This window comes from Scomber japonicus, chromosome 15 (assembly GCF_027409825.1).
Source record: "Scomber japonicus isolate fScoJap1 chromosome 15, fScoJap1.pri, whole genome shotgun sequence".
Lineage (NCBI taxonomy): Eukaryota > Metazoa > Chordata > Actinopteri > Scombriformes > Scombridae > Scomber > Scomber japonicus.
In genome coordinates, this window is record NC_070592.1 from 17,268,239 (window position 1) to 17,286,567 (window position 18,329).

An 18,329-nucleotide genomic window follows, 5' to 3' on the forward strand; every position below is an offset into this window, starting at 1 on the left:
CTCTGTGACTCTTTAATGTTGAATTTCATCTAAATCAGCAGTTGATACAAGGGGGAAAAAATATTTCTGACATCTGATCAGTTTGGATGAATAATCTGCTGAATATAGCAACTCTAGAATGTACGACATTTGTGCAGTTTGCTGCACAGTTTCATTTTTTTCCTATGAAATCTAAAAAGACTGACTTATCTGTGAACGACAACTATTAAAAAACATTGTTTTAATCATTTGGTTTCATGGACAGTGATGAAGATCCTACTATATGTGAAAAAGATTTAATGGATTAGCAAGTCTCACATTTGCTTAAATATTTATTTGAACTAGTTTACACCTTCTTCCTTGTTCCAGTGCTAGATTAGTTGTCTATTAGTTATATAGACAAGTAAGGGGAGGGGATCACCTCTTGCTATTTTAGAGGCATCTGTGCTGCAAATTTGGGACACTTATGAAAAAAAATCTTTTTTTATCTGTAAATAAAATTATGAGCTACATCTTTTGTTAAAAAATGTGCATGAAACATTTCTACATCACTACAGTGTGTGTGCACCACGCAGTACTCACAGTCCCCCACCAGAGGGAGTCTGCATAGGTGTTGAAGTCTGTGTTGATGTCTTTCTCTGCCAGGTAGACGAGGAAGGAGGCAAAGATCAGGACCAGGAAACCTATGTACCAGGCTGTAATCAACTCCTGAGGTGTGTGGGGGGGGGGGGGGGTACACACAGTCAAGTGTCAGCAGCAGCATCATAATCTCTGCTGTCATTACCATATCACTATCATCATTATTGGCTAAAATCCCATCATCATCACATTTGGCTTCCACTTTGACTTTGCTAAGACAGCTGATGCTTCAATTAATCATCATCACCTTGTGTGTAACTGTGTTCTGTAGCTGACCGGTGGGTGTTGGGTGTTTAAGTCAGCAAAAAAGCTAACAACTAATTGCCAAAAATGAGCAGCTAAAGGGGAGTTTGATGTTTTAGAATGGTGAATGTAATCAAGTAACAGCTGGTCATCAGTCGACTCACCGCTTATTCCTCAACATCAAGATTTATTAAGTTATTATCCCAATTTGTAAACATCATGACCATTATTACCAGTCCTTTAATAACACTCTCCAACACACAGACTTCTGCTTCCTGCTCTTATAATAATCCATAATTCAGTATGTATACTTTCAGTTGTCTATGTCTATACAAGTTAAAAATGCAAACCATACTCAAATATACTTGAATCAGGAAAAAGTGCACCTTTGAGGTTGAGCAGTTTTGAGATCAGTACTATATTTAACATTCCCACCTTGCTATGAGCGTAAACCACTGAGCCCAGTAGTTTCCAGGTGCCTCCTCGCCGGTCCATACGAACCATGCGTAAGATTTGCAGGAAGCGCATGCTGCGCAGGGCTGAGGTGGCAAAGATGTTGCCCTGCGTTCCTGCAGCGATCACTGCCAACGATGCCACAAACACTATAAAGTCTACAGACAAGATCAGAGACACAGAGGAAGGGGTGGGGATTAGATAGTTATGAAATTATAGTCAAGACACACAACGCATGTTTACGTGTGTTTATATTCTGTTAACAAACAAACACATTAACCTATGACACAGAAGGGCTTCCTGGCAAATCTTAGTCGTCCCTGCCATCCACGGTATCTGCAACAACAGCCAGCTGCCCAGATCCTGATGAAGTACTCCAACCCAAACACCACAATCATCACAAACTCCTGCAGACAACATTTCCACACGAAGAGGTCAGAAGCAGGAAAAGATCACTTTAATGCTTTGTTTTTAAAGTCATTTAAACTTAGTTGTTGCATGTGTCCACTATGCAAGATTTCCAAGTTATCCATTTTATTTAAAGCATCATATTTGGGTTTATGTACACTATATTTTAATCTTTTTGCAACTCAGGCTATAGCAGGTTAATCTTAAGACTTAATCTTTAAAAGGTCATGTTCCATCAGTTTGGCGTGTGTGTGCATCCTGTCAGGGCTGAATGGGATAGGTGATGTGCACTATGTGATATCTGAGAGTCAAATGCTGAGGTGTGCGAAACCATGACGACAATATGTATGAAGGTATTATTGTGGTGGAAAGGATAAAGTGAATATGGCAACATAAAAAGTAAAAAGCTTGCAGTACGTCATGTGTGATGGACTTGAAAGCTGGGAAGTCAATTTTCTAATATTTATGATCACGCTTTCTCAGACTGTTGGAATCACTGATCAACTAATGTAAATAGTATTTACATATAATTTACATGATCCTCTCCTTTAGTAGCTACACCTTAACTTGCAAGACACCTGGACACATGTGTGATCTTGTTGTGAATTTGTGATCTCACAAATCCAACTGCCTCATAAGGTAAGAAGGTAATAGACAGATGGTTCATCAAATCGCCTGCCAAGTTTTTTTATTTAAAGTTCCTCTGACTTTTCCAAACAGTTTCCAAGGACGACTCAGATGGTTCTGTGTAACAAACCATCTGACATCCTTTAATTTACACCTGTGCAATAACTGCATTATAACTGATAATGTACCTTAATTGATATAAACAAATTCAATTAAAGAAATGAAAGTTGTGCTCTATTAGTCTATTAATATGTCACTCTGTACGACTTCTCTTTATCTTTTTCTTATGTTCTTGTTTCTGGACTGTACTGAAGCAATCTGTCCTTAGAGCTAATGTTCGTGTAAGTAAAGTCCACTAATGGCTGATTACCTGCTAATGGCTGTGTGATTGATCGAAAGAGTGAACAGAGAGAATGTGAAAGTCAAGAGTCCAACCATTAAATAACACGTAAAGATGAGCAAGGTGGGAATAGATAGTGAGGGTAGGGGAGGGGGAGAGGGGGTTGAGAGAGGACGAGTCAGGTTAAGGAGGAGAAAGCAAGTGTCCATTACCCTTCACTAAAGCAGCTGGAGAACAGTGGAAGAGGGGAGATTATGGGATAGCTATTAGGATTAGTGGAGTGTGTCTGTGGTTTCCTGCGCAGTCAACAACACCTGAATCCTTCCACCTGCTTACATGGCTGTCTGTGTCTCCAGCAGCAAACAAAATAACACGTACGCAAGCAAATACAGATACATTGCAGTAAGTGAGATAGTGTGTGTAAAAGGACAGAGTATCAAACGGAAATGGACGCTGAAGTAGTCAGTGTGTACTTTCTGTGTGTGTGTGTGTGTGTGTGTGTGTGTGTGTGTGTGTGTGTGTGTGTGTGTGTGTGTGTGTGTGTGTGTGTGTGTGAGTGTGATGGTGGGGTCTTACCAGGATGAAGAGGCCTTGATTGGCAAACTTATGGTGGTCGGGGATGGTGGAGAACACGGACAACACCAAGCAGCTGAACACCAGCAGAAAACTGAAACACACACATCACACACAGGTCAGTAAACAAAAATCTAAACACACATATTAGAAGTACGAAGACTCCTGGGTTATATTAATCCCATCAGAGAAAAACAATTGAACTAAATAAAACTCATTAAATACTTTTTTTGTTCACTCTCTGCGTGATTAACCAAGAGGGGAAAACAAAATTGCAAATACACATACAGGAAACCGTTTGTTGATCCATAACACAATAAGAGCACAGCATGCTGAGTCAGAGGCACACTGTATATCTTTTAAAAAACTTATATAAGAATAGTACTGATATACATTATTTATTTATTTTGAAAGTATTAACTGTATTGGATTTTATGTCAGCTATCATGCTGTTCAACATATTTTAATCAATTTACTTCTATTTAAAAGTGATGAATACTTAGATTAGATAAAAAGACCTACTGATTTGACCTACTGAGGGAAATGTACTGCTGTGTGTGTTATTTTTACTATTTTTATTTTACTTAATTCATACTTTTTTGGTGTTTGTCATGTAATTTCTTGACTAACAACCACATAGAATATTGTCAGATTTATCCTTCAAGTGCTAGAAATATTTTTTTGGTATACTTGGTATGTCAACTGTTTCATAAATAAAACAGAGCACATTCAACTGGTTGAAGGCAAGGCAAGGCAAGGCAGTTTTATTTATATAGCACATTTCATACACAATGGCAACTCAATGTGCTTTACATAAAACAGAAACATTAAAACATACAATTAACCCCCCCCCCCCCCACACACACACACACACACACACACACCCATAATAAAAACAAAGTACAGAAAAATAGAAAGACATAAATAAAATGCTAGAATAGAGCATTAAATATAAGATTGCAGCATAAAATAATAAATTAGCTTTATAATCATTAAAAGGACATAGAGTGCAAATGAAAGATTAAAATGTAAAGTGCTTTAAAAGAGCTCAATCATAAGCACAGGAGAAGAGAAATGTTTTTAACCTGAAGCAACATTTAAGTAATGTTGAAAATGAACAGTTGAAATGAATCCCTCTTCTTTAAAAGGAAGAATAGGTTGCTGAAATCCTGCAGGGACAGAATTGACTGTCCTGTAGAAATAATAGCCACTTCAGCTTGAGAACTACTTAAGAATAAAACACAACATAAATTCCGGCGAATTGTGTCTCATGTTCGTATAAACATTTAATCTGTTCTGCGATACTGTGGAGTGAGATGTCTCCACTAGATAATCTCCATCATTAACTCTGGTTCAAGAGGAGAGCAACATGAATGTACATGATCTTTTCTGCAGACTTGAAGGTCTGTACAACATCTCTTTAAACAAATGACACTATTATCACATACTGTCACACACGGCTGTTATATATATGATGTGATTTCCTCTTTAGTGAAAATTAAAGACAGAGAGTTCCCTGGTCAAATCTTTTTGGCAACAGAGTCTTAACTACCCATCAAACTGTAAATATTTCTTGAAGCTCAAAATGATTTTCCTCAGTTAAGATGATGTATTAACCCTCACTTCAAAGTAAAAACATTTATCTTTTATGTTTGCTCCTGAAAAGAAAACTGTGGCATTTATGTGGCGACGGCGGCTGTCTGTTTCACTTAACCGTCGGAAAAAGTCATTGTTGGATGTTTCAGTGGAACTGTCGGCAGGGAGATTAAAAGGAACTATTTACCAGAGAGAGGAGGGAGATGTGTGTTGTAAATCATGTTGCAAACTCTAACACCATTTTTTTATTTTCTTCATCTGTCAAGCACTGTATGAGAACAGGCCAGACAATGATTAAGAAGAATGCAGTACAATTAATTAATTAATTTGGGACAAATCCATATTTGACTCTTGATATACATACTGTATCACATGTTGGATACAGTAAGTTTTACCCTAATCCTAACCCATACCAGCACCATACAAGAATAAACATAACAAGGCAACTAAAAGAGCTAATACAAACTCAAACAATAAAGCTTTAAAACATAGAATAATGTGCATTGTGTAATACATACAGTTCTCCTGTGTTTATTTTGCATTTCCTATATTTTTGTATCACAGTGTGATCTTATAGTTGTATCCACAATACCTTTTCTGTGACTTAAATCATGGACAGAAAAAGAAAGAACTGTGTATTTTAAGTACCTTTTTTCTCATTAACATAAGAGTGAAAGTACTTATTTTCAACAATTATAAATAAGTAAGCATTGCCACTAGGTTACCTACACTGAGACCCAGCAGCTCAGAGAAATGACCACAGCACTTTAACAATCTGTGCCATCTGGGGAACAGTCAGAAAATGTTGCACACAAATACACACCACCACTGCCTACCGGCCCTGTGTGCCATGTGAATCCAGAGCAGCTAGGCAGGATTAGCCAGGTGGCAGCTGCTGGTCCAGCTGGTCTAGATGTCAGAGCCCAAAGTTACAGAACACTTGTTGGTGGCTAAACCAATTCTCATGGCCTAACACAATGATGGCCTTTCTCTTCAGTTAGTAATGCGATCAACAAGTCTCTCACTGGGCTAATGTGTGTGAAATGAAATTAATTTTATGTGCTCACATTAAAAATCTGCTTTAAAATATGTCTGTATGTCAGAGAACAAAGCAGTGTAGGACAGCTGCTATACAGAAGTGTGTGGCGTGTAGTCTATCCAAAATGTATAAAGGCTATACATCATTGAAGCCACACAGAGATTTACATGGGAATAAAGCTGTATTTATTCAGTTCATAATAACTCATATGTTAGTCTGGCCTTAGTCCCTACATCATACATCTCCAGTTAGCTTTACACATTGATTTGAATTGACCACAGGATATATTCAAAGGGCATGTCTCTTAATGCAAATATCTCATTAAATATTAATACAAGTCTGAAGGTATTGTCTATTTTCTCCATCTCTCTCTGAAAACATGACATGTGTGAGGAGTCACTGAATGAGCAACTTCTCCAGCTGTTTTTGTTTTCATCTGCCTGCCTGGCCACATTTCCAAATGGTGAGACGCTCCAAATAGTAAGTAAGATAAAGTACATCTTAGACAGCTAGGAAGACACTGGACACCAGGCATGAATAAACAGACACCCCCAAATTACTACTGTATATTTCTCAGCCCAGTGATGCGTGCAACTGGCCACAGTTTGTGCTTCAGCCATGGTAGAGTTACTTCAGATGACTCTCTGCTAACAATGCATTTTGGTCGTTCATCAACTGAGTAATGTGCTGACTAAACCGTCTGTCTTTTTCCCCTCAATTAACTCAAAGAGCTGTGTGTATTTCCATAAAGAGGAGATTAGTTGGGGCAGCATCTCAGGTGGTTTCTTTCATTGACTTGTGCTTTATGGCAGGAAACAAGTTACAGCACAGATAGCTGGATCGACAGCTTGGCTTTTACAAAATGCAGACACAACATTCCCGTAGAAACAAGTTATGAAAGCAACTCTGCATTTACCTGAATATAATACTATCGCTTACATGCTGCACACTAACTGCAAAACACTGCAATGAGTTACTGCCAACACAGCTCTCCGGATCTGTTTATGCAGCCAGTTTGCGTAATCACAAAGTAGATTTCTGCTGGGTGTCATGTAACAAACCCCATAAACCTCATTTCATTCAGATCACAAGACACACAGACAGACCTCACAAATCACACCTGCCAAACTCACATTTTGGCTGCAAAAACTGTCCTGTGTTATTCAAAAAGTAAGTGAATGTATACCAAAGAGGATATTAATATGATACTTCTAGCAGGGGTGTAAATCACAGGTTTCTTCACAACGATTCGATGTTTGCTGATATAATATATAATAGTCTGTCACCATACGATTTTGATTCAATTTGATTGATGCTATTGGCTCGTTGCTCATTGTATCGATGTAGATCAATGTATCATTACACCCCTAACTGTGTCGAATGGTCGTGTCCATTCCAGCACTTATAGATCTTATTGAAACCTTTGGAAAAAATATCTGGATACAAAATTAATTACTCAAAATCTTCTATAATGTTACTTAATAAATCAGATAGGATAAATGGCAATGTTCATGTCTCTTCCTTTAACTCTACAGATAATTTCACATATTTGGGTATAAAAATGTTCCCTGAGATGAACAACATTTCTCAAATAAACTATGACTCACTGCAGGAAACTACTACTATCTCTAGAATGCTGGACATCATTACCAATATCAATGATTGGCAGGATAAATATCCTAAAAATTAACATCCTTCCTAAATACCTTTATTTATTCCAAAACATCCCCCTACCCCCTCCCTCGTCCTTGTTTACTAGAACTAGAAAATTGTTTACCAACTTTATTTGGCAAAATAAACGTCCAAGATTACGTTTATCTTCAATATATCTACCATATGACCGAGGAGGCCTTCAGTGCCCAAACATCTTGTGGTACATCATGTTTTACTTCTCTTCTGAAAACACCCCTGCCTGGATAGACTTGGAATCCTGCTCGGTGAGGCCTAGCTTACCACTGCACTTGTTTTTGTATTCAGCAGATCGGAAAAGACTGAGGGAAAATACAGACAACCCTATTGTATTAAATATGTGTGTATATGTATGTATATCTGTGTCCATGCGGTCATGTATATACTGTATACCATATCCAGGGTTCTATTGTTATCAGCATTATTTATTTATTTATTCAATTTTTTTTCTTTTGCTCTATTTTTTATTTTATTTTTATTGTTTTAATCCATTTTTCTTATACTTATTTGGTGAGGGGAAGAGGGGATGGGAGGGAGAACGGGGAGAAAAAGTTTGCTTTGTTGCATGGAATAGTGACTTGCTGTTTGATTTGCTGTAATTTGCAAACAAAAAAACTAATAAATACATTTATATATTTTTTTTAAAGTCATGACTTTCATGACTTTTAAGGTAGAGGGTCACTTTTTTTATTGATTCATTTATTATTTATGAATGGAAACCCACACTATCTATTAGGGGTGTAAAGATACATCGATCTACATCAATACAGCAATTTAATGAGCAATGAACCAATAGCATCGATGCAAAATTAAAACATGGATCAGACATCAATCATTTAAGACGCAATTTTATTTTGAAAGCATTCAGTAGCCACTAAATCCACCCAAGCGCGCACACCTCCAAACACTTCGCACAAAAACTAAAAACCACAACTCTAAATGAGCGTCGACTTCCACTGCTGCTGCAGCAGCCAGCAACGTGTCCATAGCTGGGTTATAGAGACAGTCTATCATTAAATGCTTCGGACATCACCTTACTGTAAACTCAGATACACAGAAAGACCTGAAATGTGCTGCTGCTCGTCTTTTGTCATCTCGATTTTTCCTCCAGACACTGCAGTTTTAAAAGAAAAGCAAAAATCCTGCTTTAAAGCTACCCTTACCTATGTTACATTTTTACACATTTTTTGTTTAGGTTAAAATGCTATTAATAAGGTAATGACACTCTAAAATGTTAGAGAGATTCACCAGGCATAGAAACTCATCATTATTCCATTCTCATAATATTCTGTGAAAACTCTGACCAATCATATCATTGGTATGAGTGATGTCAAGTTTGCGCACATTTTTACACACGCTAACCTTTAGTAAATCAGGCCCCAAGTGTATTAAATAATATGACATCACAAAGGATTTATCAATTAGGAGTATTTGTTTAGAGGTAAAAATTACAACAAAGGATAGTGTCTCATCCACTACAACGAGCTTGGGCATGTGGCCAGTCAGGGGTGAGTAGAGGATAAAGGATGCCTGACTCATCATAAGCATTATGAATGGGCATATCAATGTGTAGATGCACCACATTTACTGTGGCGAATCAGAGTGACTCTCTTGATATAATGAAATAAATAATTTATGAAAGTCAGCCACTCAGGAGGTTTACTGTAAGGCTGTCTGCAATAGTAATTGCTCCAGAACTTTTACAAAGAATTATGCATGCGCTGCTATATTCTCAGAATATCTGACTTCTCTCCAAAAGCCGGCCCAGTGTAATTTGTCTCGTGGACACTGTGTAGAATCAAGAAAAATGCAAGCACAGTAAGACATACAAAGAAAAAAAAGAAAAAGAAGGAGCACCCACAACTCTTTGCATGTTCATCTAAACAACTTTATTCACATCCTAGGTATCTGTCCCCAGAAACTCTAACCAACCACTATTACACATCACAACTGCTCTCTGTGTATAAAGCACACACAATTTGAACTGTAAAGCTCCAGATAGTCATTTGGCTGCTGGTGGAGCAGACAACAAATAAGTGTACAGCAGTGTAAAAGCGCAACCATATTGCTTTTAATGGATGATAAGCAGGGTGCTTTTACTGCTGTTTTCCTGTAAGCAAACGTTAGTGAAAAGGGAGATCTCACATTACTTTGTCTGGACTGTGAAAATATTTTAGTGTGATAAATAGGGGGTAATAAACCAGTGCTAATAAACATATATTATATTGTGTATTGCTGCATTACACTATGGGCCTGATTTACTAAAGGTCTGTGTGGGTAAAAACGTGAGCAAACTTGACATCACCCACAAAAAATGTGCAAGCTGATTTACTAACGCAGTGCACTGAGGTTTGCGTCTTTCAACTGTGCAAGATAATACGTGCTGTCCATTTAGTACGTTTGCCATAATGAATATGCAATGTGGGGCGTTTCAACCCCAGTGTGTAAAATACAGGGAGGAGAAAATGCAAATATGTTATTTAACACACACATTCTGATTTACCAAACCTGAAGGTAATTTTTCTGATGGTAATTGGTCTATAAATAATACAATATAATATAGATCACCCGCAAAACTCAAGCAAACGAAACGCGCAATCTATTGCACTGTGCACGCAATTTAGTGGCCACTATTTGGGATCTTTGTAAATCAGTGTGTGTGTGTGTGTGTGTGTGTGTGTGTTTATGAGGTCCACTCTGTGCCAGTCAGCGTGCCTGGCAGATAGAAGCAGATCTGGACTGTGGGAGAATGCACCTTTGATTCAATTGCCACTGGATGATAAAGCAGCTATCAGTTACACTCAACAGAGCAGGCGGAGGGAGGAGGGGGGGGGGGGGGGGGGGTCAGGACAGGGTGATGAAGACGACCAAGAGGGAAGACAAGAAAAAGACATGAACAACATAAACCGAGGTTCAGAGATGCAAAGATAGATGATTGTTGTGAAGAGAAAGAAAAACAGGCTGGGGATGCTGGGAAAAAGTCAAACTAGGACGAATAAACCAAAAGAGCCCTAGGGTCATGTCACTCTGTGTGAAGCTTGGACACATGTGTGCATACCGGTGCATATGAAGTGTTAGTGCATGTGTGTGTGTGTGTGTGTGCGGCGCCAGCCCAAATCAATGAAGCTCTGACGACGGCTTTCAAGCATTGACCTGCAAACTGTGCACGTGGGCAGGTGCACAAACACGCAAACAAAAAGAGAACACACGCGCAACATCTAGTTATTGAGTATACCCTCCACAAGGGCATACACAGGTAAACTTATAGACCTGCTCAAACAAATGGAAAAAGCTCAATTAGAACATGAGATTTATATATAGAAGCAGCTGACGGACATGTATGTGAACCAATGTCAAATGTCACCTTGGAAATGTAAGCCCTTCACACCTTTACAGTGTTTACAAAGTGTGAGTACAGCATTCACAATGCTAGCAGCAGCTAAGCCGCAGTAAAAGAAAAAAAACAATAAAGGGACTGTCCAGGACTGGAGTAATTAGGGACAGGAATCAAGCGGGTCCAGCTGGGAACCAGTTCCAAATTGTCCGATCCATTGGGAATCATATGCCTCCATGCTTGTCATTTCCTTTTATCAATGTATGAAGGTTGCACATTGCAAAACAATGACATTAAACTCATGCGCCTACGCAGTTGGAAACTTCCAACAAGAAGGAGTCATGGAGGACAGGAAGGAGCAGTCCAAACTATTGCTTCATTTCATGAAGAAAGATAACAACAGTACTAGTTGTAATGTCTGTAAAAAGATCATTTCTGGTAAGGGTGGAAACACCAACAATATTCTGAAACATCTTACTACGTAACATGGGCTAAAATTACAGGAATGCCATGTATTTGAATTTGACACTATGCACATGTAGCACTGCTTTTCAACCAAGCAGCATATCCGTTAATGAGGGTAAATATCCAATATTATTCTAACATTAGCGCCACACAGGCAGGCTTTGACTAAGAAAACTTGTATGACAATGAATGCTGCACACATATTCTCTCATTTTATCTATTTTAGATGATGACAGACAGCTAGCTCTCAAGCTACAGTCAGCTACTTTTTTTCCACACAGAAAATTGATCAGGAGTCAATAAGGGGCCAATAAACAGAATCAATAATGGCATTGGTATCAATAACATCTTGTCAATTCTCACCCCTAGGAGTCAGCCAGTTAAAAGAGAGTGAGAAAGAGGAGTGAGAATGTCGTCAGCAGAGGAAGAGGAGGGAGGGAGAGGAGAAAGAGAGGAGAAAGGTGGAAACAGTAGAACGATATTAATAGCATTTCACTCTCCTTAAATAGCGACTGCGGGTAAAATGTGTGCAGGTAGGCTGCAGAGTTCCTCCTCCTTCTTCTGGGGCTGCAAACTTTTCAAAGGAGGAACAGAAACCCAACCCACAAACAAATACGAGATGCAAAGTGGTTTTTCATAAGGAAAGAAGCTGACTGAGCAATTCAGAGGCTGGTGCATGCAAGAGAGAAGTGAAAGGAGGGGGGGGGCCTGACATGAGAGGGTAAAAATGAGATTAACGTTTTTGTTTCCTTCTGAACGCCACAACTTTCAACAATATTACATGACAAGATCAATTATTTACATAGCTGAGAGAAAGAGTTGTTCACACTGCTTACACAGGTTCAACCATGGTAGTTTGCTTTAAAAGCAACCGCTACCTGACACTTCTGCACAAATAATCTGCTTTATTACATACATGGTCTCTTCACACATAAAAAGCTCTGCACACTCTCCATGGCAGACACACACCCTCTGTTAAACCAGACCAAACTCTCACACACGCACACAGACACATACACACATACTGCCATGCTGTTCCACTGTCTGTCTGCAGATGACGCATTTCAAACAGAGTGCCAATTAGACTGATACATTTTCCTTGCTGGAGAATGTCACTCCCAGTTACAGCAGTCATGAAAGTATCTGTCATCAACACACACACACACACACACACTCACACACAGTGCCTGCTCTCCTGCTCAGCCAATGTTACATCACATCATAATTGAGTCCTTTGTTCTCTGCTTTTGATTCATTGAAACTACTCTTTTAGTTGCATAAAACATCAGGTAAACAGAAGACTTCTTCCTTTCTCTGGACGATTGTTCCCAGCTCTCACTCGCACAGAAACGTCCCATACCCTGTTCACTTTCATATTAGTATGTGTGACAGAGTAAATAGATTAGGTTGGATTAAGGTTGCAGTGCTCCTGGAGTCATTTCACCAGTTGCTGTGAGTTCAGTGATTCATACCGAATACAAAGACACATTTCAGTAACTCTTTGAGAAAATTAGGCATTTGTGACATTCCCAACACCAATATTTTAAAGCCTGTTTCCAGCCTAGTCTAGTTTTAAGGTATCCAAATGCAATCATTTTGGAATAATTAGACCACAAAACACTTGAGCACACACTCCCCTCTTAAATATTCTCATTTATTTGATTACACTGGGTTTTTTCACAAGGTCTATAAAAAAGTTAAATGCAATGAGAGAATTTCATTTGTGTAAGTGTAACAGTAGTATTGAAATGCTTTTTTTTTTTTTTTTTTTAAAACACTGTTGTTTTTAATCTTTGTCAGATGGCATATTGTACAACTTAATTCATGTCTAGCAGACTGAAACCTCGAGCAGCGTTTCTTATTCCTCAGAACAATGTCCAACTAGCACTATGCTCACACTCTCACAGGCACTATGTTTATATACATTTTGGTGAAACTTTTAGGTACACAATGTGCACTGTAGACTATATTCCACATTGCTAAAAGCTGAAGAAAATACAGAGGATGTGACCTTGCTGTCTCCAGGGGCATTTACGGCCTCCACTGCACTTTCACTTGTGGCTATCTTTTTGAAACAAGGCATTATCTTGGAATGCAGGACTCTAGTATCAAGAAAAATGTTGCAGGAAAAGCTGATATTCATTGCAAACCCTTCACTTGTTTTGAGAGAAAAACCACAAATGACCTGACTTTGAACTTAGTATAATTTAATTGTGTAAACAATAATAGTGACATCTGCATAATATCCAGGAATGTACTACAATTATTTGGCCTTATGTTAGTGTTCATCTACATTTCATCCTTCAAGTCTGCTGCATTAGCACCCTCCCCACCAAATCATTGCCCCTGACTCATTAAATAATAATTAAGCAGTATTTCAAGTGTTTCTTGACTCATTGGTAGTTTCTTGTGCCTCACTGACATGATTCTGTGCAAATATGTGGTCCAGATGGTTAGAAATGGAAGAAATATGCCCAGTGTGGTCACATATCTAACTAGTAAATGGAGCAAAATGAAAGTGTAACCACAGAGGACAGATAAATTCATGATGGTTGCACAAGCCTGTGTGTATGTGTGTGTGTCTATATTGTCTGTCAGGAACAGGATTAATAGTAATTGCACACAATTTCTTGGTGATTAGTGGTGCTTTGACCTAGTGGGATGGGGTTTATGACATCAGAACAATTCAGTGCGAAATTGTTCAAATAAATTATAGAAAATGTACGTGATTACGGGGGGAAAGTGTGTGGGAAAATTAAACCATGTGTGATTTACACACACAATGTTGACATCAGTTGTCTACTAGCTGGAGGAAATGGTGACCATCATAAAGACCTTGGTGAGCTTATAATTAGATGTAAGCGTTGACCCATGTGTTCAACCTCACACTTCACTGCACTCCGATTCCTGCTCTTTGCTGCTTATGGACTGGTTGTCACTGGAGTGTACCATACAGAGCTCGGAGACGGTTGAGGCAATGTGCTGAGAGAGCTCTGACATTTAGCTGTGGTATTGTTAGCGCCAGCTAGCCAATTAGCACAGAGTCTACAAACCCTTTAGTAGCTGTATGGGCTGCCACACAAGCAGACTAGCTGCCACCAGTGTGCTTGTGTAACGCTGATGTTTCACCTTTTAAGCTGCGAGCACGATCTATGTTCACACAGCTTTGATCTGCAGGCTGGAGAGAATCGTTGTTGAGAGTAAAGATGGTGAAAAGATGGCCAAAAGAACATCTTGGTGCTTCCGTACATGTTTTTCTAACATTACAAAAATACCAAGAAAATTAAAATCAGAAGACACTCCAGTAGCATTCAGGGCTCAACCATGTGACTTCTCAGACATTTATTGGATGTGAGCCCTCCACCACCCAACACATACCCTGTTAAACCCCCCCCCCCGACCAGGGTTACGACTGAATTTCAGGCCGATCATCATTACTCTGTGGCAGGTCTAATTTTGTTACCATGGCAGTGGGGATCTCCAGTGATGGATAACAAAGGGTCGGGGGCAGCTCACGAGGATTGAGAAACAGCAAAAAGAAAGTGGTGGCTGTAACATTTGAACTCATGGTAATGGGATTGGCCCAGCACTTGAGGAGAGGAGTATGAGCTGGGGTCACACACAACACCAGTGGTCAGCGGATCTCGAGGAGCTGACAGGATTTACGGAGTATGTAATGGTGCAGTAATGTGAAGGTCACCATTACTAATACCGAGGTCTAAGATCACTGTGCAAGAATGATCTATGATCTTCTCCTACCTGAATAGAGTGGTGTTTGCCTCTTTTTTTTTTGATAGGAGTGGAAATCCTATAATGGTCCGCAATCGGATCTGAACTGGGAATGTCGCATCCACATGGCACAGATCCCAGACCCCCAGCCACACCAATATCTTGTTACTTTTCAGCTGACATATGTGCCAAAAGTAAAATATCTATTCAAGGGAATATCTACTGATATACTGTCCCATCAGTTTATCAGTCCGGCACTAGTATGACAACTATCATTTACTGACATGGACAGACATCACAACTGATCTGCACCTTGAGCCCAACAGTAATTTAACAAACATCTGCGCACACACACACACACACACACACACACAAATGTTAAAAACTAAAAACACAGAAACTCTCAAATGTGCATGAACAGCAAACTGTCACCACTTGTCTGTTGTCAGTTGGTTACCATGGCAGTGACCTCGTGACCCTGAGGCTGGAGTTCCTTCTTTGATGGTGATTCCTGTGTTGGCATGGGATAGATATGCAGTAGCTGTCGGGGTGTTCCACATTGAGGTCGCTATCTGTCCACTGACATTATCTCTGCTGTTATTTAAGTTGAACGCTGGTACCGAGGTCACATCACATGGTGGGGCTGCACTGTGTTACCCCTTAGTCCAGTTTGGGTGCTGCTCTCCCTCCCAGTCAAACTAAATGTTTGTGTGTCTGTCTTTGTGTAACTGTCAGTGTCTTTATGTTCAGTGTAATTTTAAGATCAGTGTCCAGAGCCATGTGCAGTGGCTTACATCACCACTGAGTGCAGTCCTGCAAACACCATCAGCTTCCACACAAACATACCACACAATCACATCGCTGTTGCCATTTTCCACCACTACTTCCTGAGCTGCACCTATAGTATAGCCACAAACCAAACTTGTCAGCCAGTACTGAGTATTTAGAGTTGGGGAGCTAGATTTTTTTTTTTTTACTCCTTGCATATTGAGCAATATCACAATCCAAGACAGTAGGCAAAAGAGCACAGATAACATAGGGTGTATTTTCTAGTCGGATAAAGGGTAGAGCTCTGAACTGTACAACTCTGTAAAAACAGTTGACCCTTGTTCGCTTACCTAATGTAGTACAGAAAGCATGTTGTCAATGTCTGGACATGCCTTCTGTTTGCCTGAATTTTGGGTCATAAATATATCTTCCAACGTATAATGTGGTGTCACTTCATTTCCTCCAACACACATATCCCCCTGAGGGCTAACAAAAACATGAAGCAGGATAAAGAGCATTTGTTCAGTTTACACATTCTGTCAACTTTCCAAGTCCCTCCTTAATGTTACTGGATTAGATATTCAAACACAACTCCCACATGAGACTGCAGACGTCAACACTTGGTTTAAACGGGACCTATTATGCTCATTTCCTGTTCTATATTTTTATTCTGGGACTCTACAAGAGTAGCTTTGCATGATTCACAGTAAAAAAAAAACTCCCTATTCATTTTACACAAGCCCATTCTACAGCTCCTCAGTTCAGCCTCTGTCTTTTAACAGGCAGTCTTAGCTCCTGTCTTCTTATGAGCCCACTCTGTTCTGACTGGCCAGCTTTCCAGAAGCATGCTGAGGAGCAGCCATATCAGAGTTATATCAAGTTGTCGCTGATGCAAACCTAGCATTTCCTGCTTTACTGCCTCATATTAAAAGCTTTTAAGTGACAGGAGACTTTTATAGTGAAGAATTGACGGTAAATTAATAATGAATAATTGCACGCTGTGCGTGAAGTAAATGAGGATATAAAGGAATTTGTCATAAGCCGACGTTGGCTTGGGCTGAAAGTAGAAAAAATAATTGAAAACCAAGAGTTCAGAGCAGTCTGAGGCCTGTGCTTTTTGCTCACAATGATTACTTCTAAAAAATTGTAATATTATTTGACACATACGTGTCACATATTTAATACGAACATTCAGCATTGTAACAATATATATATGATTGAAAATAAGAAAAAGCGTAAAAGGGCCCCTTTAAACTTATGTTCTGCTCCCTGTCATTATATTCTCACCCTATTCCTTTCTTTCCCACTCTTACCCTAACTTGCTTCCTTACTCCCCTGTGTCTTGCCTCTCCTCCTTCTCTCTTTGGTGTAGCTGAAGCAGAGCCAGGATCAGAGTGGGCCACTTGTGGGCCACACCCGCTCCCCTCTTTAACTCATTACAACCAATTAGGTGACAGGCGAGGGAGTGGAAGGGCAGATGAGAGCGGAGAGATAATACTCTTCTGAATTATTCATTCATCTACTGAATCTCACCCTGCTCTCTCACAGCCCAGACCTCTTAATTCTCATCCTGGTTGCTATTCTCTGCTGTCCCTTCAGTCTATCTTGCCATATTTATTCTGTCCAAATGCCTTATCCAGATTGTGCTACTGGCACCAATTGTTGTCTGCACTATATGATGCCGACATGCGTTACTGTTAAGACTATCCATTCCACACTAAGGCTCAGATAGACTTTTGCCCTGTGTGATATTACCAGACAGCAGTGCAATGTCATCCAATAAAATTCACAGTAGATAACTTTGTAATGTAAACAGGGTTTACATTACAAAAAACAAGTGATTGTCACTAGTGATTTTCCAAAGTGCTACAAATTAGTTATTTGTTCTCTGTGCAAAAAAAAAGTACAGTATGTGATCACAGAGAGCACATACTAAATTCTGGTTATTTTATCCCACAGGAGATATGACAGCATTACCAGACTTTATAAGAAAGTAAATTGGGATTTTGACATATCTTAATTTAATATCGATTTTTGAGTTTACATTTGGGTATTTACCTTATGCAGTTTGGTAGTTACTGTTGGTTGATTAGAATGGGAACAATGAAATTCCCATGCTCTTATAGATGGATACTGACTGTGACTGCAGACTGTGATGCACAAATGTGTTGTTTGCTGACCTTAAGAAAAATAAGACAAGTAGTAAAACAAACTGAAAACACTTGCTGTGATTGGACCCATGTCATTTTTAGATTTAGATTCAGTGTTTAGATTCAATTGGGTTAGTTATGCCTGATTGTCCAACCACTGTATATTTATTCCTGATACTCCACTTTGTTTTATTGGCCTTGTCTGAAGTGCATTCTGGGACACAGGACATGGCTCACACGTCACAGGACACCAAAGGGTCTGGCCATCGGGGACCAAAATGATTGATTGACCTCTGA

The 18,329-nt window shown here is 39.3% G+C and overlaps 1 protein-coding gene across 1 annotated transcript in view; it reads right to left on the reverse strand.

Annotated features, from left to right (window-relative positions):
- Window positions 1-18,329, reverse strand: part of LOC128374409 (potassium voltage-gated channel subfamily KQT member 4) — a 44,933-nt gene that overhangs the window by 11,564 nt on the left and 15,040 nt on the right. The window contains exons 2-5 of the mRNA XM_053334670.1: window positions 3,266-3,356; window positions 1,595-1,721; window positions 1,297-1,472; window positions 562-687 (exon numbers count right to left, since the gene is read on the reverse strand). Of these exons, the coding sequence (XP_053190645.1) occupies window positions 562-687; window positions 1,297-1,472; window positions 1,595-1,721; window positions 3,266-3,356 (520 nt within the window). The remainder of the gene's footprint in view (window positions 1-561; window positions 688-1,296; window positions 1,473-1,594; window positions 1,722-3,265; window positions 3,357-18,329) is intronic.